The sequence below is a fragment of the Thunnus maccoyii genome, chromosome 12, assembly GCF_910596095.1.
Source record: "Thunnus maccoyii chromosome 12, fThuMac1.1, whole genome shotgun sequence".
NCBI classification, from domain to species: Eukaryota; Metazoa; Chordata; class Actinopteri; order Scombriformes; family Scombridae; genus Thunnus; species Thunnus maccoyii.
The window spans coordinates 31,780,115-31,805,695 of NC_056544.1; the positions used below are offsets into that span (position 1 = coordinate 31,780,115).

Here is a 25,581-nt window from a genome sequence, read left to right on the forward strand (position 1 = left end):
TAATATATGAAAGTTTTATTGGAGACAAAACATCAAATAAAATAATCATTACAATCAATAAACAAACTGACAGGAGAAACATCACATCTCTAATGATGAAACAAGTACAGAAGAAAGAAGAGAACATGAAGAGAAATGAAGTGTTGGGAGAACTTTTGAATGTTTCTCTGGAAAAAACAGCAAACACAGAACCAGATTTTCCATCTAGATTTTTCCAGAGTTACACTTGTCAACTTATGCTGAAGGTTCACGTAAATATTTGACCTGATTACAAAATTTAGTCCTCAAAACTAAAAAATCTACAATTTGTGCCGTTAAACTTGGATAAATGAGTGACTGTGAATGATGTCATCATGTTAATAACCTCCCCGGTACCCTCCTCCTCCTCCTCCTCCTCGGTACCCTCCTCCACCTCCTCTATAACCTCCTCCTCCATATCCTCCTCCTCCTCCACTGTATCCACCTCCACCTCTGTATCCTCCTCCTCCTCTATATCCTCCTCCTCCTCTGTACCCTCCACCTCCTCTGTACCCTCCACCTCCTCTGTACCCTCCTCCTCCTCCTCCCCTGTATCCTCCACCCCCTCCTCCATATCCTCCACCTCTGTAACCTCCTCCTCGATATCCTCCTCCTCCCTGGTAGCCTCCTCCACCTCCTCCGTCAAAGCGTCCCATCTTCGGGGGTCGAGGACCGTCTCCCATCCTGTGCAGAGACACGACAGTTCATAAAAAAGAGCTCTGAATCACTCGGATTTAACTTCTGGTTTAAATTGAAATACTTTCTAGAAAAAAGTTCCAACACATCTTATATCTAAGTCTGCTTCCCCTTCGAGGCCAAAAGGAGACTTACATACATGTATGCATCTTCACAATGCCTACACATGCTGGATACTGTCTACCATGGAGCCCTCACCATTGGCATATTCTTATTATAAAGGCCATTCTTGGTCTGCTTCCTTCTTACCTACAGATCTTCATGCTTCAGTAAAGTCTGGGAGGTTATAGACTTCACTCCCAGGACTTAATTCCCATCATCTGTCTCTGGACTGAACTGGGAAAAAGGGTGTTAAAGTCTGCTGCTCCTTCTGCTTGGCATCAGTTGGACCTGAATCTTCAGCTGGTCTCACTGGACGTATGATGTTGGTCCAGTCCAACTGATGCCAAGCAGGAGCAGCAGACTTTAACGCCCTTTTTACTTAAGTAAAGTGATTCTAAATGACTTGGAGGCAGGAACATCAGGCTGCAGATGTTCTGACTGATTCATATTTCCTATGTTTGATCCCTGATGTTGATGACTTGTAATTAATACTTGTATAATATTTTTAATATTTTAGTTTTTTGTAATTTATTCTTTATTTTCTTTGTAAATTGTTTTTTTAATGTCTGCAACTGTTATTTGTGTTGCTGTCTGATTGTCATATCACTCTTGAAAAAGAGATTTTTTCCTAGTTAAATAAATAGAAATAAACCACCTGTCAGCTGCCAGCTAGTCGCTACAAACGTTGTTGTCGGATGTTTGACCTCTGGTTGAAAAAGGCAAATGTTTTGTTCAAAACTAGAAACTACAGCTGCAACGATTGGTTGATTAAACAATTAGTTGACAACTATTAAATTAATCAGCAGTTATTTTGATAATTGATTAAACATTTTGAGTTATTTTGTAATGTGAATATTTTCTGGTTCTTCTTCTTTTGACAGTAAACTGAGTGTCTTTGAGTTGTGGACAAAACAAGACATTTGAGGAGGACATCTTTGGGAAACACTGATCAACATTTTTCTGACATTTTATGGACCAAACAACAATGAATGAATGCAGTGAAGAACTCACTAATTAACACTTGGACATCGCACTTTTTACACCAAAGTTAAAAGACTCACATTAAAACAGAAATGTTGTTCATGTACTGGAGTTCTGGAGATCATGTAATGCAGCCTGACTGGACCTTTGATGTGGTGAAACTGTTGTAAATGGACAATCTAAGACTTGTATTATCTCTGCTCTATATGGACATTTAGGGGAGTTGATGATGCTGATGAAGAAATCTCAGGAACGTTCATCAACAGGTGACATAAATCAGGCTGAAACCAGATATTTACTAAGAGTTTAAGAGACTTTGTTAGATCCGACTCGTACGAACAAACCTGTCAGAGATTCAGGAGAAAGACATATAATTGTGCTGGGTCTTAAAGGACAGGTTCACAATTTTTCCAGTGACTTAAACCAGCAGTCAGGTGTCCATATGACCAGTGAAAGAGGTTTTCCTCGCTGTGATCATTCCTCCTGTTCATACTGGATATTAAAAGATCCTCTTTGGCACTAAAAAGACTGTAACGTTGAAAGATATCTACTTGATTTGACTCATTTGGACGCTGAAGCTTCACCTCTGGTTGTTGGCCATCATGTTGAGTCCAGCTGCTGACGGTTTGGAGATTTGTCTGATGAGGTTGAGCAGGTGTTGGTTGGTTTGATCCATCTGTTGGATGTATTCTGGGTCTTTGGTCACCTCCACCACCAGAGCCTCCAGACCGGCCCGCAGAACCATGATGCCTCCCGCCAGCTCGTGGGGAATCCTCAGTTTGATCCTGCAACCATTCATGAAAACGATTAAGAGCTGAAAGTCTGCAGAGATCTGAGATTGATCTACAGGAATGTTGTGTGGATCCTCACCAGTCGTCGAGCTCCACGATTTCTCCGTTAGAGTTGACCTTCTTGCAGGCGAACAGCAGCAGCTGCAGAGGACTCACCAGAGTCATCCCTTTAGCTGAGATCGCTCTGGTTCGAATCTGAAACACAATAAACAAACACTCAACACCTTTTAAAGACTTGCAACATTAATATACATGCTGGAAAGTAACTAAGTACATTTCAGTACTTAAGTATTTTTCCCTCTAAACCTGGACTTTGTTATCCTGTGTTAATGTCTGAGTGTTGAAGGTAAAAACTGTCAGAGGGTCGGACAAGCTGTCGTCATTCAGGTGTGAGTTTTTACCTTCTCGCTGAAGACGAAGAACGGTGATGGGTACGTCATGTCGTGGCTGCTGAAGGGGCAGTTGACGGAGGATTTGTGAATGAGGGCGTTGCGGCCTTCGGTGGTCAGGATCTTCCTCTTCTCTTTGTGGTAGCAGACGTTTGGGTACGAGCCGAAGGTCAGCAGGGAAACCACCACGTCCAGGTTGTTGTCTGGTCCGACTGTGTTGAACATCTGAGTCATCAGACTCTCTGAAGGGGGGACGGAGGAGCAGGATCAGTTTTTATATTTCTTTATTAAAAACAGGAAGATGTTTACTTTGTCCAGAGTGAATCAGCGGTGCGTTCAGGTACCTTCAGGGAATCCAGCGTTGACCAGGATCTCCTTCAGCTGGACTTTGGCCTCCCAGGTCATCCTCAGAGTTGACATGTTGAGACGTTTGTGTTCACAGAAACGACTCTCTGCCTCCTCACCGTTAACCCTGAACAGAGACGAGGAGCAACACGAGGTTCAACAAACGATCCACTCGGAGAGGGTTCATGCTGCTGTTCAAATATTTCAGTCCTGCTGCCAACGTGAATAACGTAAACGTAAAAAACTTGTGACAGAAACGTTGGAAACGCGGCTCTACAGAGAGAAACGCTGGTCGGTCTGTCAATCCAATCACAGAGCCTTAAAAGGACGGTTTACCATTGTTCAAGTCTGTGTTAAACCAGCAGTCAGGTGTCCATAGTGACGGTGAAAGAGGTTTTCCTCGCTGTAATCATTCCTCCTGTTCATACTGGATATTAAAAGATCCTTAAAATGTAATTTCAATGGAAGTGATGGAGGTTAAAATCCACAGTGTGTCCACACAGTCGTTTAAAAGTCTCTGTGAAGCTTCTATTCAGCTTCAGCAGTCTGAGTTAGTCATATCAAGTGGATATCTGACACATTTACAGTCTTTGTGTTTCCCTGTTGAGCTGCAGGTGGAAGTATTGTAACAAAAAGAGGGACTTTGGCACTAAAAAGACTGTAACGTTGAAAGATATCTACTTGATTTGAAGCTTCATATTAGCTTCAGATAAACTTTTGAATACATTTTTGTCCCCCATCACTTCCATTGTAAGTGCATTATGAAGGGATCTTCTAATGGTCAGTATTTAAGCTCTAAAATCTACTAAACCCCCAGTCGAACAGTAACTATTGAAGCTCCCTCTGACACCGACCTGACATCATCCCACGCCTGGAAGACGGACAACAGGGCCACGTGGTCAGAGAAGCGGCTGCCGGCGAAGTTTCTGTGGACGAAGCCGAGACGCTTCCCCTCGCTGATGAAAGGCTCCTGGAAGCAAGTGGCAGCCGAGATGGTGCACATCGCATCTCCGACACTAGAGGGCGACACAGAGATACGATTAACCCGAAGTCGTCCAGAGTAAAACAGGACGTCAGCTGATTGATCAGAGCAGTGAAGTGTGGTGAAGGAGAACTGACTGGAAGATGCAGCCCATGATCATCATCTTCCCCAGCCGAGGCTCGATGGGCAGCCGAGCCAGAATCCGTCCCAGAGGAGTCAGCTCATCGTTGGAGTCCAGAGCATCCAGCTCTGATCAACACACACACACACACACACACACACACACACACACACACACTAAACATTAAACTGCAGCTGTAAACAGTTTGATGTGATGTCATGCTTCATTTAGAACATTTCTGACCATTATAAACACAACACAAGCACAATTTTCCACCAGTGTAGAGCGACCATTATTTTTATGATTAATATATCAATTGTTCGGTCTATAAAATATTAGAAAATAGTAAAAAAAATGCCGTCCATCAGTGCAAAACACCAAGATAATCAGTTTATTATCACATAAGATAAAGAAAGCAGCAGATCCTCAAAACTGAAAAGATGAAATTTGATCTGAAATGTGGCATTTGTGCATAAAAAAAATACTTCAACAGTTTTACAATTATCAAAACAATTGCTGGTTATTTTTCTGTTCACTAATTGTTTCAGTTCTGAAGGTTCTTAAAATATAAATCTGGTTTTATTCTATATTTTTCTTATTGTCATTAAATCTCATGCAGCCTCAAACCAACGTGTCAGTCCGTCTCTCAATAAAACTCTGTGGCTCCGAGCTCGTTGGTTCCTACTGAAGACTTATTTCCTAAAACGGCTGCTCACTGTAGTCGTTAACAAACATACAGGAGGAAATTTTTGGGGACTATTTTCAGCAGCGGATGAATTCACATGTGGTGCTCTAACGAGTACTTGGCAGCAGGACAGTGTGTGTGTGTATGTGTGTGTGTGTGTGTGTATGTGTTGTACCTTTCAGAGTGTGTTCGGCCTCGATAACGGCGTCCAGCGGTGGCGGCTCGATGGCCTTGGACAGGAAGTGTCCGATGCCTCCGAGTCTCAGCAGTTTGATGCTCAGAGCAACTTCATGCAGTGGCGTCCTGAAGATCTCCGGAGTCATATGAGTCTCCAGCCTGCAGCGATACGACACAAACAAAAACAAACACACACGTGTCAATAAAATCTGATCAACAGAGGAGATGTCAGGAGGGTTTCTGGAGGTGTCGGGAGGGTTTCTGGAGGTGTCGGGAGGGTTTCTGGAGATGTCGGGAGGGTTTCTGGAGATGTCGGGAGGGTTTCTGGAGGTGTCGGGAGGGTTTCTGGAGGTGTCGGGAGGGTTTCTAGAGGTGTCGGGAGGGTTTCTAGAGGTGTCGGGAGGGTTTCTATTTTTCATACCTTCCTGACATTTCACTGGGTCATGTGGTATATGACAGTATTTGAGTAGACAATGTGAAAGCTGAGCTGCTGGTGACAGAAGTCGTCGTAGCATGTATGACACTGTCTAGCCTACAGTGCTGTGTGTCTAATAGAGCTGCTGCGGTATTAAATTTTTCCTTACTGCACAAATTGGTGAAGCCATTCAAACTGGTGCAATAATCACCATAACTGGTTCCTAAGTACCGTATTGGCCCGAATATAAGTCGACCCTGATTATAAGATGACCCCTCCTTTTCCAACAGCTGTTTACTCTATTTACTCTCCTGCCAGGTCCTTGGAAGCGGTCAGAAAGTATTTTCTCTGGCTGTTAGTATTTTTACGACTGCCTGTTTGTCTTTTTGAGCTGCTTATTATCTGTCACAGTGGTATTTGGCAGCTTGACATATTCCGTTTCTACAGTAGAGAAGTCAGAAGACGCTTTGACTCCTTTCCTCCGTGGCAGAAAAACACGTTACACGAGCCTTCAGAGAGGACTAACCAAACACTTTCAGGGCTGACTGACTATAAACAGACTTTAAGACACTCACTAGCCTAGCAACATCAAGGCTACAAACAACCCATAATGCAACACTGTGTAGAAGTCAGTTTTACACTGGTACTTTATCCATTCAAAAAGAATATCTGATGTTATGAACATGGAATTGTCTAGAGGAGCATCTGTATTTTTGATGGTATTGAAAATCATCTAAATAACCTGGTATACTGTAATACCTTGATAACACCAAGCCTAGTTTCCAGAGCTGTCTGGAGGGTTTCTGGAGGTGTTGGGGGGTTTTGGGGGGGGTTTTAGGGCGTCTTACCTCTCGAATCGTGCGTGGCTGCAGAGGTGGAAGCAGAATCCGGGTCGGACTCGGCCGGCTCGACCTTTCCTCTGCTCCAGGTTGGTCTTGGAGGCCCAGACGGTGGCGTAGTTGGTCATGTTGTTGTGAGAGGTGAAAAGCTTCACCTTCTGCCTGTCGGGACACCGTCGGGTCATTTACTGTTGTTTAATCTGCTGTTCACATATCACTCAGCCGCTCTGACTTACTTGCAGGAGTCGATGACGTAAACGACATCGTTGATGGTGATGCTCGTCTCTGCGATGTTGGTTGACAGGATCACCTGAAACATCAGGACGCAGGTGAAACACGTCACACAACATCTTAACAATAACTACAGTCCAACTGATGATGGAGTTTTTAAGGCCACCTCTCAAATATCAAACATATCTTTGTTAAGCAACAAGAAATAGCTGAAAAAAAAAAAAGACAACATGTCTCTGCTGTTACGTGAATAAAAACAGATTCTTGTACTTGGATGAAACTGAATTTTATCCATAGAAAACTGAAAGGATGCTTGTTGGTTTATTAATTTATTCAAAAACAGACGTTTGGTGGCAGAACATTTGTGTCTTCTGGTAGTCTTCTTCTATCTCACACAAAGCAGATTTGTTGCTCCAAAAACCACCAAACTATCATATTGTGAGGTATGTAATCTTGTCATCTTGTCATGACGTCACATTACTGCATCTAAAATGAACAGCTGTTGCACAAATGCCATAAAACCTAAACCTAAACTGTCTGAGAGTGTTAAGACCTCTGATTCCAATCAAACAACATATTTCTGTCCTGCAGCGTCTCTGACCTTCCTGACGTCATCTGGAACTGGTTCAAACACCATCCTCTGCTCCTCTCGGGGGATCTGCGAGTGCAGCGGCAGAATCCGGTACCGGTTACTTGCTGGAAACAAAAAAAATGTATTTTTTTAGACATATATATACACATGCATACACACACTTTTCTTGCTACGCTTGTGTTTTAGTAACTTCTCTGTCTCAGTTTGGTTCAGCAGGACAATTAACAGTCAAAAGCCAAGTGATGACAATGAGCTGGTCCTCTGCAGTAAACAGTTCATGGTTCAGTTTGATAAATCAAATGTATAATAATATTTTAGCTCTAATAGTGCCATTTGAGGATAGTTTGATGATTACTCGGCCAATAAACCAGCACGTCCCTCCTCTGTTATATTATATGAATCCTTTTACAGCAAACACAATGTATCTGGAAGCTCTCTCAGCCTCATACTGTACGTTTCAAAGCGTTACGTACAGAAGTGAGGGTTGGTCTCCAGGTGTCTCTGCATGGAGTAGATCAGGTTCCAGCCGGGCAGGAAGACCAGCACGGCGCCGATCACCTGCAGCGTCTCGATGTACTTGAGGAGAGCCTCCACCAGCTCGAAGGACATCTCCTTCTCGTTGATCTGAGCCATGGAGCGCTTCGTCTCCGCCGTGTACTCCGCTCCACAGATCACGTTACAGTTGGTCTGCAGAGACAAAACAGTTCAGCTCATTTTTCATCCTGCAGCTGCAGAAACATTACGACAGCAGACGTTTGAGGTTCCTTACGTCGTCGTCTCCTCCTTCCTCGTCTTTGTCTTTCTTCTTGCGGTCCATCGGCGGAGGAACAAAGTTGGTCATCTGGATACAATCCTCCAGGAAATACTCTGCAACGGCAACGTGTTGTTTTAGTGCAAAGATGCAGCAGTGATCGCAGAGGAAAGACAGACGTCCCAGTTCACAGTTCATTGTCTGTTTGGATAATAATTAATTGCGATAAAATGTAATTTCTTAACAAATGTTTTCCTCTTTATATTTTATATTCCTGGCATATTTATGCACCTGTTCAATAAGGAGGTGGAAGATGAAGAACCACTCATCAACACAAGTTTAATTTTCATCTGTAAAACGTCTGTTCTCTACATATTCAGTCAATATTCTTACTTTTACCTAGAAACATTTATTTTAACTTCAATGACTATTTTAATTTTTACTATTTTTATTCATTTTTAAATCTCTTTGATTTGTTTTCTGTAAAATCGTTACTTTTTCAAATTTCCCATTTCTTGCATCTGTCTTTTTATGTTTTGTATGAAACATGCTATATAAATAAAATGTTATTATTATTTAAACAAACTGAAGTGATAAATACAGTTTCTCTCATGTTCGGTTTAAAACTGATGAAATGCAGAATAAGTTGAGAGTCTAAATCAGCAAACTGACTTCTGCTTCTCAGAAGTCCAAAACTAACAAAAACAACTATTTAAACCAGACATGATTATGCAGCTTCATGGTCTGTTTAGTCTCAAACTGATAAGAAGTTTTGCAGAATGATCCTCATGTTGTGACTGTTTGGGACAGTCAGCGAGGTCGGAGGTACCTTGAACAGAGAAGGTGCGTCCGAACACCTCGATGATTGGACAGTTGAAGAAATACTCTCTGAACATGGTGGTGTCGATGGTGGCGGACATGAGGATGATGCGGACGTCTGGGTAGGTCTGAACCACGTCTCTGAGGACCACCATGAGGAAGTCCGTCTAGCACACACACACACACACACACACACACACATACACACACGGGGTCAAACGTACAGAAGTTGATAGAATCTGTGTGTTTTGAGATAATAAATGAAACTCACGTTGATGTCTCTCTCGTGGATCTCATCAACGATAACGTGACTGATGCCTCTGATTCCTGCTTCCAGCTTCCGCAGCAGCACACCTGAAACACACACCTCAGTCATCACCAACACTGAGAGCATGTCCTGCTGATTACATCTCTCTGTACACACTAAAGGCTCCTTTAGACTGATTATCATGTCAGTTTATCACACGTCACACTGTGCAGGAGGTGTTTAATAAAATCTGCTAAACTTTACACAAAAACAGTACTTATGAAACGTCATGTCTGCCAGTGTTCTCTGAATTATTTCATGTCATACTCTGATTGGTCAGTTTGTTGTCATAGCAGCCGTCAGATTGTGAGAATTTGACTTTTTTCAGTTTCCAAAACTTACGAGGCACTCGTACTAACAGATCTGTTCTTAAGATGCATGTAAGAGTGATATAAGAACATTTGTAGCGTTCATCAATTGTTAGGGATGCACGATATTGGATTTTTTGCCGATATCCGATATGCAGATATTTCCAACTCATTGTGGCCGATTGCTGATGCCGATATACACACATATTTTTTCCCGCTGGCTGAGGAGACTATTATGCATGCAAGCATAGATTATATTATGATCAAGAAAGACAATATATGAAGGAAGAACTGAGGAAGACTGGAGTTCAGGAGCTCAGTGTTAAAACTTTAATGAACCTTTAATGAACCTGAATGAATAGACAGACAGGATTAATGTGTAGGATTTAATCTCTGGTCCACACTCCGGAGCAGAAGGTGGCGGTAATACACCTAATACGCTGGTTGTTAACCGCCTTTAAAAAACAAAAGACAGAGTGGACATCCTGTCAGCCGAGGTGTTTCCTATCTGTGCAGCCGAACATAGCAGCTCCTCGATGGACTGTTTCACCCTGACGGTCCCGGTGTTTCCCCCGCAGGCTGCACTCCACTCAGCCGCCCGTCAGACCAGCTGCTTCTTCCCACTTTAACCTGAATAACAAACCGGGCCTGGTGGTCCAGTTGGATCCACATAGAGAGCCAGAGCTAAAGTTAGCTGGGAGGCTAGCGGAGCGTTAGCCGCAGCATGACCGGAGGGAAGCACAGCCAGCTAGCCGTCGCTAGCTTCCCAGCTAAGCACCGAGCCCCAGTTTGTTATTCAGGTTAAAGTGGGAAGAAGCAGCGGGTCTGTCGGGCGGCTGAGTGAAGAGCAGCCAGCAGAGGAAACACCGGGACCGTCAGGGTGAAACAGTCCATCAAGGGAAGCACAGTCAGGCGGCGGAGGAGATGGCGACATATCGGCCTCTCATAATCGGCAGAAATGGCCGACACCGATGACGTGCCCATAATATCGTGTATCCCTATCAATTTTATCTTACTTAAAATATTCTGTTCGGTACAAACAAAATGTTTTATTTACGTTGTGCGGTGACAGCGATCCACCAGCTGAACCTTTTGATTGGTTCAATAACTGTGTGGCTCCTAAAACAGTTTAAATCAAACCACTGTAGGTTTTATCGAGCTCCATCTGTGTCTTCAGCACTCTGTACGTTTTAAATCACAGAGTAACTTACAAAGTGCTGAAGTTACAGGACTACGTGTTGCTGTGAGTTTTGACAGTCTGGTCTTTGTTTCTACGGTGCAGCTTGAACACAGCGCTGAGTTGAAGCAGGTGTTGAAGTAACATCTTGTTTACGTACCGACGGTGCAGAAGAGGATGCTGCCGTGAGGACGAGGAAGGATGGACTCAAAACGGACACTGTAGCCGCAGCTCTTCCCCAGATCCTCTCCTCTCTCGAGGGCGACTCGCTCCGCTACGGACACGGCGCTGATCCGTCTGGGCTGAAGAAGAGGAAAAACCACCAGAAAACACACAGTGAATCAGCTGTTCATGTTTCAAAGACATTATGACCGAATGTGAACACAGTTTTTCATCTTTCTATCATTTACATCTATCAAACCTCCGAACGCTGAAATGTTTTAAAGCTCTACAAAGATAAGAGTTTGAAAACATGAGGACAGATTTAAGAGCAGTAAGTGTGACCTGCAACCTATAAGTGGCTTAGAATGACTTTATTACTAAGACTGAGAGATAATATCAACATTAAAATTGAATATATGTATATAAAATCCGTGTAGGCTTTAAAATCAGATTGAAGTTGAGTTCTCGTCATGTATTTTAACCTGCACTTCTTGACTCTTCTCTGCTGTATAAACTGGAACCTCAGAGTCGGATGCTGAGCGTTACCTGGGTAACCACGATGTTGCAGTCGGACGCTCGGCCCCCCTTGATGAAGCGGTCCAGGATGTACTGCGGCACCTGAGTGGTTTTCCCGCAGCCCGTCGCTCCTCTGATGATCACCACGGGGTTTTTGTCGACCGCCGCCATGATCTCCTCCTCGAACTGTTTGACGGGCAGCTGGTCGCGGTCCGACAGCATCTGAACGACAACAAACGTTTCTGTTTTTCTGCCTGCTGATATTTGCCGGTTCGCTTCTAAAGTAAAGCAGCAGAGGAGAAACCAGACTGACCTTCTGCAGGTTGTCGTCGTGATCCAGCTGGTAAATCAGCTCATCATGCAGGTCGCCGCTGATCTGCTCCGGAGTGCACTGGAGGGAGGAATAAAATATCAATATCAATATAAATATTAAAGCTGCAAGCAGCGTTGGTCGGGACCTCGCACTCTGGCCCGTCAGATCATTTTGCTTTTTAAAAATGAGGGATATTTATTACAAGTGTGGTGTGCTTTTATTTTGAAAGATTAATTGACAGGATGAGAATTTTCTGCAGGGTAAGACATGTCTGTCACACCTGTGTCATCAGAATCATGCAAGTTTTGGGCCCATTCACTTGAATTTCAATTAGTAAATTGAAACTCTTGATGAGTTTGTGTGTAAAACAAATTAATTTCCTAATTTTCATCAAGTCTATTTTTAGAAAAGTAAAGACTTTTAACCCACATGACCTGGTCAAAGTTTGATTTGAATGGAGAGTGTGAGTGAACCCACACCTTTTTGAACATTTACTGCTTCCACATAGTTTTAGATACAAACTTCATTTGAACTTTAAATGAGTCACGAGACTTTGACCTACAAATCTTGAATTTACATGTTTTTTCTATCTTTTATTGTTTTTGAGATATTAGAGTGTGAGTTTTAAAGTCTTTTCTTGCTCCTCCTGTGATTTTATAATGAGTGTGTATTGGGGAATGTTTCACAGCACTGAGGGAGTGACATCACCAGGAGCAGTTGGAGAGGAGGATTTTAGAGTACGCTTCTTGTGAAATATCCTCATAAATCCCATGACTTTGGCCAAATCTTACATTAAAAATCATATTTTTTGGTAGTAAATTTCGTGGCGAATCCATCGATACAGGTTTGAAAGTGGTCAGACTTATAGTTTAGACGTCAGAACCATTTGTTTGACACAAAGTTCATGCCCATAGATTGCCTCCCCATTGGTTTACATTGTGAGGGTGATTTGGCACTGCAACTTACTGACATCTAGTGGTGAAGGTGCAGACTGCAACCAATTTGCAGCCATGTTTTTCTTTGCTATGTTTAATAGTAAATTGCTGGCTTTATAAATAAACAAACTAAACATATCATCTAGGATTTTTCACTATTTTCTAACATTTCTTAGACAAAATAACTGATTGATTAATTGAGGAAATAATCTGCAGATTAATTGATAATGAAAATAATTGTTAGTTTCAGCCCTAAACTGATGTTTCACTAGTAAAGATGATGGTTTTCCAGTTAAAGACTCACCAAGGCCAGCGGTCCCTCGTCGATGTTGCTGCTGGTCCAGGGGTTCCAGTTGACCTGAGGAGGCGACCAGGGGATGACGCCGGCTCCGCTCTGACGCTGCGACGGCTCGAACGTCGCTATCTTCCCCTGAATCAGAGACACCGAGCTGCTGGAGTCTGCAGGCTGGACAGGACGAGACAAAACACGTCACGGTTTGTCCACTAGTTTATATCAGAGACATGTAGTGAACACATCTCTGACATATCATCAACTTTTAAGTTGATATGTTGAACTTGTTAGCAAACAGCTGCTCATTTCCACATCCAGCAGTTACAGAGCAACATTATCATTCATGTGGAGTCGTGTTTCTGTCCACCTGGTGAATGTGAGTCCAATATTCACTCTCTTTTAGCTCTGTTTTTGTTCTCCACCATCTCCTGAGGGAAATATCTGGCTCTTTAGCTGCTAAATGCTCCACTATGTTCAGCAGCTAGTCTACAGCTAACTGTGTCTGTTTGCTGTTTGGTGCTGGTGGTGAGGTAGTGTACAGCGGCTGTGTTAGTATGATTTTTATCTGACATAAAAATTTCAGAGTCTGCATGTCACCTTAGGTAATATGGTATAGCCCTTCGGGGGGACCTTAGAGATACAAACAATGGATCCATGGTCAAGTTTGGAACTGACCCAACTGACCTAGTGCCCATGGAAAACCTATGTTATTCATGTGATAAGATACAGATGTGTAACCCCATATAAGCTATGCACCGACAGTGGTACGGTGCCCAGACCATCTTTGTACATGGAATGGACCCGATGGCCATCGTCTAATAAACGTCTACAAAATAGGAACTTCGTCAGCTCTTCCTTTGAACGATATCATCACACATCCTTCCTTTCAGGCTTTTTACAGCTTTTTCTCTGAAAACGACGCTATGAGAGTGCTGAGAGTGAACCAGAACAGTAAAAGTTGCAGCCGGACAGATAAACAATGAGCTGAAACTCACTATAAAGCTCCGTAAAGCCGAGAAGAGCTGCAGAGTCTCTGATAATTCTCTGTAGGTTCATCACCAACACACATTACACACTGACAGATCAGACTGTGGAGCTATAACGTATGTTCCAGCTATAATAGAGCAGCGTCAGGTCAGCGGTCAGGTGACTCACAGGTGGGGGGACGGTGACTCCGAGCTCCTGGACGACGCTGGAGAGCTTCTGCTGCAGGTCTGGACACACGTTGACATCGAACGCCTCCAGCTGGACACAAAACATCCCGTTAAAGATTCTCAACTTTCTGATTAAACCCGACTTTGTTTAATGCATCAGATCTGTTAGTAAGTGTTATATAACAGTGAGGGTTTGGTGTCGGCGTACAGTTTCTCCTTCCTTCTTCTTGGTGATTCCGGAGTACGCCTCAATGACTCCCAGGTGGTAAAGCTGCCGGACCAGAGACAGAGCGCACGACTGAGCCGCCAGCTTCTTGTTGGAGCCGTGCTCTCGACCTGTGACCCCTGCAGAGAACACGGAGCAACATGACGGGATCCAGTCAGTCAGTGACGATTAGCAACTTATAGAAAACAGCGAGATTCCCTTTAAGTGCTGTTTTAAATGAACTACCGACATGTTTGCTTTTTAGCGATTCATTTAGATTAAAGTAACAGCTGCACGTCCTCTCAAACACCTTTCCTGTAAAATAAAACATTAAGAATTTAGAAAGAAACATCTGAGGGTAACATTTAGTTCAGGAATGTTTTCATGTGACTGATTTTACATCTATTTGCCTCCATTTAAACGCACAACATGTAATTTCAGCCGCTAGGCGTCTCAATCAAAACAATAACAACAGACGGAGTGTGATGACGGTGTGAAGCAGCAAGGGATCATGGGAGTTGTTGTCTTCGTTGTTAAATAACCAGCTTCATCGGGATAGGATTACTCCAGTGTTCATCATTCAGGATGTTTTTACCTGCAGAGGTCTCCTCCTCTCCAGAACAAACCGACCCGCAGATTAAAATCGTTAAAATACTAATTAAAGCTGTTTCACCTAAAAAAATCAATATTTCTCCGACGATGTTTGGTGACCAGCGGACTTCCTGGAGGGGCTGTTAGCCGAGCTGCTGCTAACGTTTGTCCAGTTTATTTCTCTGATAACTTAAGATCCAGACGTCCAATGACTAAAATCCTTCTTCCGGCTAAAAGATATAGTTAAAAACCACCTCAATTTATAATGAAAATGTGTCTTAAAACTGAATAAAAGTCCATTTATAACAGTTTGTGTGGAACAACCACAACGCCGATGTATTATCTTGTATGTGTGTAAGTTACTCTTTGGTAGACGCCATTGTAGCGGACAAACACAGCGCCGCCGTATGCATCTGGTGCGTGTTTACTCTTTGGTAGAGGAGGTATGACGTCATCGACAGGCGAGCAAATGAAACGGTCTGTTACTTCGATTAAATTACAGATTTCTCTGAGTTTGAAACTTGTTGGAAACATTTGGGATAATGTAAGAACACAACTCAACAACATATATAACATAGGTCTAGTTGTTTTTAGACGTTTTAATGTGGAATAATTACATATTATAGCTTTAAAGTTCCTCGACAGCTCTAAACTCATAAAGACACGTTTATCCACCTGTTGTCATGTGATCACATCCAGAAATTTAGGAAGAAGGTTCACTGTGTGATCCCAGATGTTACTGCTAAACAGTTCACATCGTTTCATCTGTTAAATCATGTTTCAGAAAATCTTTTTGAGCATCTCATGTGGACATCAGATATCAGATATCTGACTCCTGATCTGAGTCATAACATCAGTATGTTTTTAGTAGTAGTATTTATTTAATTCTTGTCATAATCCTGTTCACATTATGTATATATCTTTTCATTTATCTATATATTGCAGTGTGTTGCTGGGATGTTTCTGTATCTTTTTGTTAATGTTAAAATGTGTGTTTGTGTTTGTTAAACGTAAAATTGATAAAAAAAAATATATAAAAAAGAGAATTTAGAAAGAAATATTTCTCTTACTTCTGCCGAGCTGCTTGACAAACAGCTGCATCTCTGCTATGAAGCTCCTGCAGACACAAACACACACAATCACAGCTTCACTTGTTTCTACTTCCAGAGAGTCAAACCTGAGAGTCAAAGTGAAGGAGTGAAGCGATGGACTCACCTGCGGTGCTCTCACTGCCGCGCCTGTATGTTTTTCTGCCAGACTTGGGATTAAATAACACCAATCAACGGTGTAAGAGTCCGGTTTCTCCCCGGGGCTGCTCGCTGCCTGCGGTGGGAACAGTGACACCAGAAATCACAACCAGACTCCTCTGTGAGGCCTGAGCTGCACCCATGGGACAGCTTTAGTGCGCCTAAACGCTGTCCCATGTCTTCCTTCAGTGTGGTTGTGAGTTCTGGCGTCACCGCGGCGTTCCCAACTTCACCACCTGCCCGCTGCACCAGCTAAATATCGGTTATTTATTTAAAGAGATTTCTTCAGCATAACGTCTGTCAATCATCTCTTATCAAGAGATTTATTGGGATATTTTTGTAATTATAGTAGGAAAAAAATTAAAAGAAGATTTTTATACTTTCATATTTTTAGTTTATATGTATTAATATTGTGGGAAAAGATCAATTTGATGAATTAGACAAAAGCTGTTAATGTTTGTTCGAACACAACAAGATGCAGAATTTTAATGAATCTTTAAAACTGTTTTTCATTTTTATCTTAAAGGTTTGTCAGAACAGCTGAACCATTATATATTAATATTATTAACCCTTTCATGCATAGTGGTCACTACAGTGCACTGTTTTCTTATATATGCATGGGGTTTTAATGGTATAGTTGTACATCAGCCAACACAGTGGACTCTAGTGTGTCATCCCATCGATGCCATCCACTGGCCAGCCTTTGTAAAACTAATTACTCACCATAGACCAACTAACAACTAAGGAGTAATACGATTGTTAAAATTTCCAAGTATTGATTTTATGTTGGGAGAATATGATGATTAATCATCTGTCCACTCAGTTAGACATCATGCATCATCTACAATTATACTATTACTGCAACTTTGTTGTTCTTGAAAATATTTCATCTGCAGTAACTTTTTCGGCTGTAAATCAATTGATTTATGTTCATTGAAATGTAACTTGCAGTTTTAGGGGGCTGAAGGGGCTGAGGATGCTGAGGATGTTGAGGGAGCTGAGAATGTTGAGGGAGCTGAGGATGTTGAGGGAGTTGAGGATACTGAGAATGTTGAGGGAGTTGAGGATACTGAGAATGTTGAGGGAGTTGAGGGAGCTGAGGATGTTGAGGGAGTTGAGGATACTGAGAATGTTGAGGGAGTTGAGGGAGCTGAGGATGTTGAGGGAGCTGAGGATGTTGAGGGACCTGAGGATGTTGAGGGAGTTGAGGATACTGAGAATGTTGAGGGAGTTGAGGGGGCTGAGGATGTTGAGGGAGTTGAGGATGCTGAGGGAGTTGAGGATGCTGAGGATGTTGAGGATGTTGAGGGGGCTGAGGATGCTGAGGATGCTGAGGATGCTGAGGGGGCTGAGGATGCTGAGGATGTTGAGGGAGTTGAGGATGCTGAGGGGGCTGAGGATGCTGAGGATGCTGAGGATGCTGAGGGGGCTGAGGATGCTGAGGGGGCTGAGGATGCTGAGGATGTTGAGGGAGTTGAGGATGCTGAGGGGGCTGAGGATGCTGAGGATGCTGAGGATGCTGAGGATGCTGAGGGGGCTGAGGATGCTGAGGATGCTGAGGATGCTGAGGGGGCTGAGGATGCTGAGGATGTTGAGGGAGTTGAGGATGCTGAGGGGGCTGAGGATGCTGAGGATGCTGAGGATGCTGAGGATGCTGAGGGGGCTGAGGATGCTGAGGGGGCTGAGGATGCTGAGGATGTTGAGGGAGTTGAGGATGCTGAGGGGGCTGAGGATGCTGAGGATGCTGAGGATGTTGAGGGAGTTGAGGATGCTGAGGATGTTGAGGGAGTTGAGGATGCTGAGGATGTTGAGAATGTTGAGGGAGCTGAGGATGCTGAGGGGGCTGAGGATGTTGAGAATGTTGAGGGAGCTGAGGATGCTGAGGGGGCTGAGGATGCTGAGGGGGCTGAGGATGCTGAGGATGCTGAGGATGCTGAGGGGGCTGAGGGGGCTGAGGATGTTGAGGGAGTTGAGGATGCTGAGGGAGCTGAGGATGCTGAGGGGGCTGAGGGAGCTGAGGATGCTGAGGGAGTTGAGGGGGATAAGGATGCTGAGGGGGCTGAGGATGCTGAGGGAGTTGAGGATGCTGAGGATGCTGAGGGAGCTGAGGATGCTGAGTGAATGCCTGGCACCTCAGAAGAATGTCTGGATTAGAATGTCTGCATTTCAAGTCATGTGTAGCTCATGTGCTAATAAATGCAGTAAGACAGAGCGGAGAGGCTGAGGAGTCAGGAACAAGGTTCTGTGTTTTTGCATTGAACAGTATTAGAATAGGTTGAAATATGTTAAAACATTAGTTTAACAGGTTTGAAAATATATATTATTTTAGTTTTCAAATAATATATCATTGTATTCATTGGTTTGTTAAATACATATTCCTAAATATGCATATAAGGGTAAAAAGTATTTATTTAAATATTGACGTCATATCTGTGAATGTACTTTGTATATATTTAAATTTGAAAATAAAATATTTGAGATAAATGATATATTGTAGACTAAATTCAGCTGTGTTTTGTTATTGAATAGACTTAATTCCTTCATGTTAATATTATTAATTATAATATCCTCTATTTATACAGCTGTGATGCTACACAGCTTTAATAATCTCATCTACATTAATACAACCGTCTGTGGAGATATTTGTTAAAACATGTAACTGAAACAACTAAAAATACTTATTTGCACATTTTGTATCTTCATTTCAAATTCAAGGAAAACTTTCAGGGTAAAATATGAATTAATATTATTAAATAATGTTCTTTGTGCCTTCGATTTTTGGATGCTGTTGAATCTCAAGCATGACCTTTGAACCGGGATCCAGCTGGTGCGTCTGACCTGACCTGACCTCTGCTCTGGTTTCACATCTGCTTTGTTAGAATCAGTCAGTAAACAGTGAGATCTCTCTGGTGTATCCGACACACGCCGGAGGTCTCTGGGTTTACAGCAGTCCGGCAGAAAAACATACAGGAACATCTGAACACACCGAGCGACACGCACACGCACACGCACACACACGCACACACACACACACACCGGCTGCTTCTCTGGGAGGTTGGAACACATCGATGTCGGGACGCAGCCGGTGTGCGAGCCACTTCTGCTACATGAGGAGCTCGACTCGTTTTAACTTGTCTATAAACTCGTTTTCTGTCTCGAGACTGAAATTGAGAAAAGGTTTAACAGTTATATATATAATGCCAAATCTGTTTCTGCAGGTAAAAACCTTTTATATTTTAGATAATATAATATGATAACTTGGACTACATGTGCTCAGACATGTAGAAACCACTGGATTTATTTTCATTTATTCTCTTCCTGCGTTTTGCCAGAAACAGAGAACGTCTGAATATAAAGCTGAACATAAAGGATCTGTGGCTGAAGACCAGCAGTAAACTCAACACCAAATCCAACCTGACCACACAGTTAATGTTGTTTACGGGTGTAAAATACAGAAAGTAAAAGCCGGCGTCCTCAGTGTGAAAGCAGCTTCAACGCAAAACACATGTCATAGACTAAATAATCAATTACTACATTTCTAACCTCATCAATCATGTAAATAACAGTTATAATCCTTAATAATCACAGCTGAGCCGACACAGGTCACAGGTCTGCTGTGTAAAATGTTTCTAACGCGCTGGAACTGGTCAGGGTGGATTTGGGTGATTAGCTGCTGGTCTAGAAGCCTTCAGGTCTCTTGATCCAGACCTGTTGTGGTCCGGTCCCACTTGGCTGTATTTATACTCAGCGCTGGTTTTCTCCTTCTGGAAGAACTGGTTCAGACGGGCTTTGGCGTTCTCCAGCGTCCAGTTACCGTGCAGATTAGCGTTCAGGTCCACCTCCTCTGACTCCAGAGTCTACAGGGAGGAAAGTATCAGAACCAGAACCGATAGATTCACTGATGTTTAGTTTAAAACACAGAAACGGTTTGAACAGATTCTTTTCTTTTCTTATTCAGAGCTGTGTTTTTGTGAGAAGTGAAGTGAAGTGAAGTGAAGTGAAGTGAAGTGAAGTGAAGTGTCGTACCGCCTGAGCTTCCTGCTCGTCTCTCTTGGCGTAGTACTCCTTCAGGTTGGCCCCTCGCTCCCACTGACCTCCTCCTGGTCCTCCTCCTCCTCCTCCTCCTGAGTAACCCATCCCAGGCGATCCTGCAACCGGCCCATAGCTGCCATCCTCTAACAACACAGACATGAATCTTTATTGGTTTATTGTGATACATAACTAGGACTGTGTTCTTTAAGTCTTTAAAACAATGTAAACTAGATCTGCAGTAATTAGTCAATCGACAGATAATTAACAGGGCTGTAGTCTGCTGGTCGATTAGTTGGTCGACTAAATTCTCATTGGTCGAATAATCTCCGTGTTATTTTCATAAGGAGAAAAGTGCGAGATCAACAGCTTTCCAGCATTAATCCATTATTTCCTGCGGCGGGAGGGACAGACTAACAAATTACCTGTGAAAACAACGGGGGTGTATTCAAAACACCCCCGTTGTTTTCACAACTTTGAACTCGCCCAACCTGATGGAGCCTGCTGGGTCTAACTGTTCTCAACGTTTACTGAATCAGCGTTTCTCCTGTAATAATGTCAATGAACCCCCGCCAGGCCAAAAGATATTTTTATTGCCAAAAATAACGCTAATTATCGGTAGCGAGCGTAACTCCGTTTAGGAATAGGACAGCGCTTAGTATGTTTGCGTAGCGAGCGGGAAAGAGCGGCGGGAAAGTGACGGTGGATGCGAGCGGAGCAGAGGAAAAGCTTAGCGGTAAGTTGTCAGTCTGGCGGTAAATGTACAGTACAGACTACAGTGTGTCAGTTAATAAATGCTAAAAAGTCACGTCTGTTGTTTCCCCAAATGCTGGAAAAGTGAAGGAGGTTAGCTCCAAAGTTAGCAACAATGGGTTAGCATAACCTGAAGACGCTAAACGGAGAAATGTGAGTTCACTGTGAACTCTGTACCGTCACAGCCCTGATAATTAATCAGCAACTATTTTGATAATCGACTGATTGTTTTTAATCACTTTTAGAGGAAAAAAGGTAAAATTCTCTGATTCCAGCTTCTTAAATGTGAATATTTTCTAGTTTCTTCAGTCCTCTCTGACAGTAAACTGAATATCTTTGGGCCAATCAGACATCAGGAATGTAACCTGGATTTTTCAACTTTCCAGACTTGTAAAATCCTTCATGTGAGATTTACAAACTCTGCGTTGTGTGTTGGCTTCTGATAAATATTTAAATACATTAATCTGATTTCCTGGATCATATTTCATTGTCTCACCGGTACCTCAAACAACACTGCAGCCCCCCTGCGTCACAGTACCAGATCAGGTCCTGATGTAGTCTAACGGAGCACCAGACAGCTGAGCTGATTGGTCAACTGGCTCAGACATGATGATGATGATGATGTTACCTTTCTCAGTTTTCACTACAAGGTGAGGTGGCAGAGGACCGCTGGGAGGGAGGTTTCCAAAGCTGCTGTTTCCTCCTCCATCTTGTCTTCCTCCTCCGTCAGGTAGATCACCTCCTGGAAAACCCACCTGGCGGATGAAGACTCAGGTTCAGTCTGTGTAGACTTCAATCAATCAATAAGCCAAAACATAGCTTGTTATTGCAGCATCAGGGTTGTAGCTGAGCTGTTGGGAAGGTCATTAGTCGATTGACAATTAACTCGCAACCTTTTTGATACTTGATTAATCATTTTATTCATTTCTAAGCACAAATTCCTAAATTTGCTGGTTTCAGCTTTGCAGATGTGATGATTTGCTGCTTTTCGTCATCATACATGACAGTAAACTGAACATCTTTCTGTGGTGGAAGAAGTCAGTGTTTTCCTCTATAATTGTAAAAAGAAAAACAATTTCAATGCCAAAATATAAAGCCAAATACCCATTCATTCAGAAATCAATACCGTCTGGGAGCCTCTGTGCAGCGCCTGGGAAACTCTTGGTAGCATAGCTGCTTTTAAGGAATAGGGCAGTACGTAATATGTGTGCGTAGTGGTGGAAACGTGGTGGTGAATGTGAACAGAGCAGAGGAAAAGGTTCACAGGAAGTTGTCAGTCTGGCAGTAAATGTACAGGACAGACTACAGTGTGTCAGTTAATAAATGCTGCAGCTTGTCAAGACCAAGAAAAGTCTGTAGTTTCTCCAACTGCTGGAAAAGTGAAGGGGTTAGCACCGAAGTTAGCAACAATGTGCGGCTGCTGAGTCTCCCGACTTTTAAAGAAAAGTAAAAACCGATGTGCTGACCCCGACCGCTGGGACCTCTGCTGCGCTCATCTCCCCGAGACGGACCAGGTAGTTGACAAAGTCCCGAGCAGCGTTGGTCTGAGCGTCCTTCTTGTTGGTGGAGTTTCCCATTCCGATGTAGTTGTAGGTATCAACACGGACCTGCAGCGGAGCAGAAGTCAGGGTTAGAAAACAATGCTGAGACCAGAAACAATCAGCAGCAAACATTAAATAACATACGACAACCTGAGAGACCTTCTGAGCTTCTTGTAGAAACCACATTTACTCACCTCACACATAAACTTCTGTCGGTTTTTGTTGCCTGCAGCTCGGATGTCGTAGTTGGGAGTCAGCTTCTTCTTTCCACACCAGGCGTAAAGAAAGTTCTTGATGTCCGCCATGGTGGACAGACGGGGGGGGGGGGGGGATTCCTCCTCTGGAGACCCTTTACACTGAAAAATGTCCAGAAGTGATTCTTGTTAGTTAATTAACTAAATCAATGCCACATCTCATTTTAGGGGCCTAACAGATGCTGTATGTTGACACTGCAGCAGCTCCATCATTGTTCTCTATCAAGAACAGAGTTGAGGACTGTTCTAAAATAAGAACAACACCCCGTCAATAATCTCTTCAGTGGATTGAACGGTTCTTTAAGTGCCGGTTGCTCATCCTCACATGTTCATCAGAACCACTGAGAAGCTCCTTTGTGCTGAATCTGACGCTGCGGTGAAGCTTTTTAATGACATGCGGGAGTATGAAGAGGCCTTTGTGATTATTTATTGCTGCTGGATATTAAGTCTTTTGTACTCTTCATTCGCTCCGTGGCGTTTACTCATCCATGTGTCCCGTGCTCTCTCTCTCACACTGTTTTATCCTGCCTTTGATTGTCTTTGTTTGAACTTTTTTTTGCCTCTTGTCATATGTATCTGCATGTGGTGACTGTTGTAGTTTCCCTTTTGGGGGATCAATAAAGGACAAGTATCTATCTTTCCTTTCTTAGCATTGGCTATACTTCCTGGCTAATCAGTTACATACAGAAGGTGGGAAAACTTGAGATAAAATATTTTTATCTTCTAATCTTTCCAAATGTTATCAGACCGAATGGATCAAATTCTGATTTTAATTCACCGTTTTACGGCCGCAACAGTAACAACAGGACTCACATCCCGTTAAATATTTACTGTCACTGCGAGTTTAAAGCAAAAGTGAACAAAACAACAACATACCAATATTGAAATGTGTCTGATGATGGAAGCTTAGTGAACAATTATTACAAAAAATACTTTGAACGAACATCGTAATTTACAGCAAAGACTGACAAACTGAAATAATGTAATTTTCAAACTAAACTCCAGCCAGAAATCAGAGAAAAATCTGGTTTGTTGAACAAGAAAACAAACCCGACTGCTTATATATATGTATATATAAGCTATATATTGCTTTTATTAATCAATATAAACCTTCTCTCGGATTCGGGACAGAAATGCAGACAGACAGAGCATAAAGCAGGGGGTTAATTTAGCAGTAAACCTTGTGTATATGTAGAGACTTCTGTATCGTTGCAGATGCTGAAAACCGTTTAAATTGCAGAGTTTTTTGAAAATAGTCTGGTTTTTATTTCCTCACGACCAAACTGAAACACTATTTCTCAAAAGACATTTTTAAAATGGTCAAAATAAGGTATAATTGACGTCAGGAGCTCGGGAGTGACGGTTTAAACTTCACACATTCGTGTTAAATTGTTTTTTTTCACTTTTTACGGAAGAATTAACGGGACGTTTGCAGCTAAACCAACGTTAGCCGTTTGTAAGCTAGGTTTGAATTACCGGCTCTGCCGACTTTTGAGATGCATTAGGACAACCTGTAACCCAAAGATATAATTTAATTAACTAGTAATAATTATAAACAGTAATTTTATTACTCACAATCAGACCAGTTAAGCAAAAAGTTGCTCCAGACTTCAGCAGCGGAGCATGACCCGTGTGCCAAAATATTTTCCTGCAAATTCCTAGGATGGCGAAGACATGACCCGCCCTACTCTGCCTCTGATTGGCTTACCCTGATATTCTTACCCTAATTCTAACCAATCCAACCAACGAAGGCAACGAGTAGTAGCCAATCAGAGGAAGAGTAGGGCGGGTCACAACTTCGCCGTCCTAGGAAAAATAATTTGCCGTCGCGTAGTTCGCTGCTGCTGTTACCGGGTTCACTGCCGGTTAGAGACCCGGTTTATTGTTGCTGCAGCGCCGTCAGCTGGACCGGAGGATGAACGAGCCTTCTTGTTTGGGTCGTTGCCTGTTTTCAGTAATATTTTGCCAGTGCTGGAAATTAACTAAGCACATTTATTCAAGTACTGCATTTAGTACAGTTTTGAGGTACTTGTACTTTACTTGAGTATTTCCATGTGATGCTACTTTCTACATTTCAGAGGGAAATATTGTACTTTCTACTCCACTACATTTATTTGACAGCTTTAGTTACTTTTCAGATGAAGATTTGACACAATGGATAATATAACAAGCTTTTAAAATACAACACATTGTTAAAGATGAAACCAGTGGTTTCCAACCTTTTTGTCTTTTGACGTCTTACAAAAAGCAGTGTGTAGTCGGGGTCACATTTCACATGTCTATGAGTTGTTAACAGCTCCACCAAATAGTGATTTTTCCCTCTAAACTTCTCACATGCTTTCATTTCAATAAATGTTCAAATGATCCAATATTTCAGCAAAAATCAAAGATTAGAGAAAAAGTCCAAAAACTGAAAACAGATTTGTGTATCAGAACTTTGTTTTTTCTTCTTTCCTCTCCCATTAATCATCTCACCACCCCTCAGATTTATCTGCTGACCCTTTAGAGGGGCCCCGACCCCTAGGTTGGGAACCACTGGACTAAACTAGCTAACTGTATATAAAGTAGTTACACTGATGAGTATTTTTACTTCGCTGTGTTGGTACTTTTACTGCAGTAAAGGATCTGAGTACTTCCTCCATCGCTGCCACTGAGGAACATGAATTGTTGGAAAAGAAAAAAAAAAAATCACAGTAATCCACAAAAATAGTTGAGATGTTTCACTGATTGTCAGTTGTAAAGCTATAAAGTAAACTCAGTGCTGAGTAACGCAGCGTGTGGCTTAAGTGTTGATAAGGTGTGTGTGTTCAAGGTGTGGTGTTGAAAAAGCTAACACGAACAGCTGGGGCGTGGCTGTGTGTGT

General features: G+C 42.6%; 2 protein-coding genes across 6 annotated transcripts in view; one reads left to right on the top strand and one right to left on the bottom strand.

The window, feature by feature from the left end:
- On the bottom strand, window positions 1–24,706 carry dhx9 (DEAH (Asp-Glu-Ala-His) box helicase 9). The gene is made up of 28 exons (XM_042427918.1): window positions 24,294–24,706; window positions 22,659–22,820; window positions 22,390–22,530; window positions 21,552–21,678; window positions 20,168–20,316; window positions 19,850–19,998; window positions 15,965–16,011; window positions 14,307–14,443; window positions 14,100–14,189; window positions 12,957–13,118; window positions 11,718–11,795; window positions 11,435–11,626; window positions 10,887–11,028; window positions 9,206–9,288; window positions 8,945–9,101; window positions 8,134–8,231; window positions 7,838–8,051; window positions 7,374–7,468; window positions 6,778–6,851; window positions 6,551–6,703; window positions 5,286–5,446; window positions 4,442–4,553; window positions 4,177–4,338; window positions 3,322–3,449; window positions 2,990–3,219; window positions 2,668–2,783; window positions 2,382–2,582; window positions 1–702 (listed from the first exon to the last, which is right to left on the bottom strand). The coding sequence occupies exons 2-28, from the start codon at window positions 22,767–22,769 to the stop codon at window positions 357–359; spliced, it is 3,855 nt and encodes a 1,284-aa protein (XP_042283852.1). The 5' UTR covers window positions 22,770–22,820; window positions 24,294–24,706; the 3' UTR covers window positions 1–356.
- Window positions 20,696–25,581, top strand: part of lamc2 (laminin, gamma 2) — a 24,987-nt gene continuing 20,101 nt past the window's right edge. For 3 of the 5 annotated variants that reach the window (XM_042427920.1, XM_042427922.1, XM_042427924.1), the window contains exons 1-2: window positions 20,696–20,906; window positions 21,561–21,653. The gene's annotated coding sequence lies outside the window, so the exon portion shown is untranslated. Of the gene's footprint in view, window positions 20,907–21,560; window positions 21,698–25,581 lie in introns of all 5 variants that reach the window. The other 2 variants (XM_042427919.1, XM_042427923.1) reach the window with 2 other exon arrangements.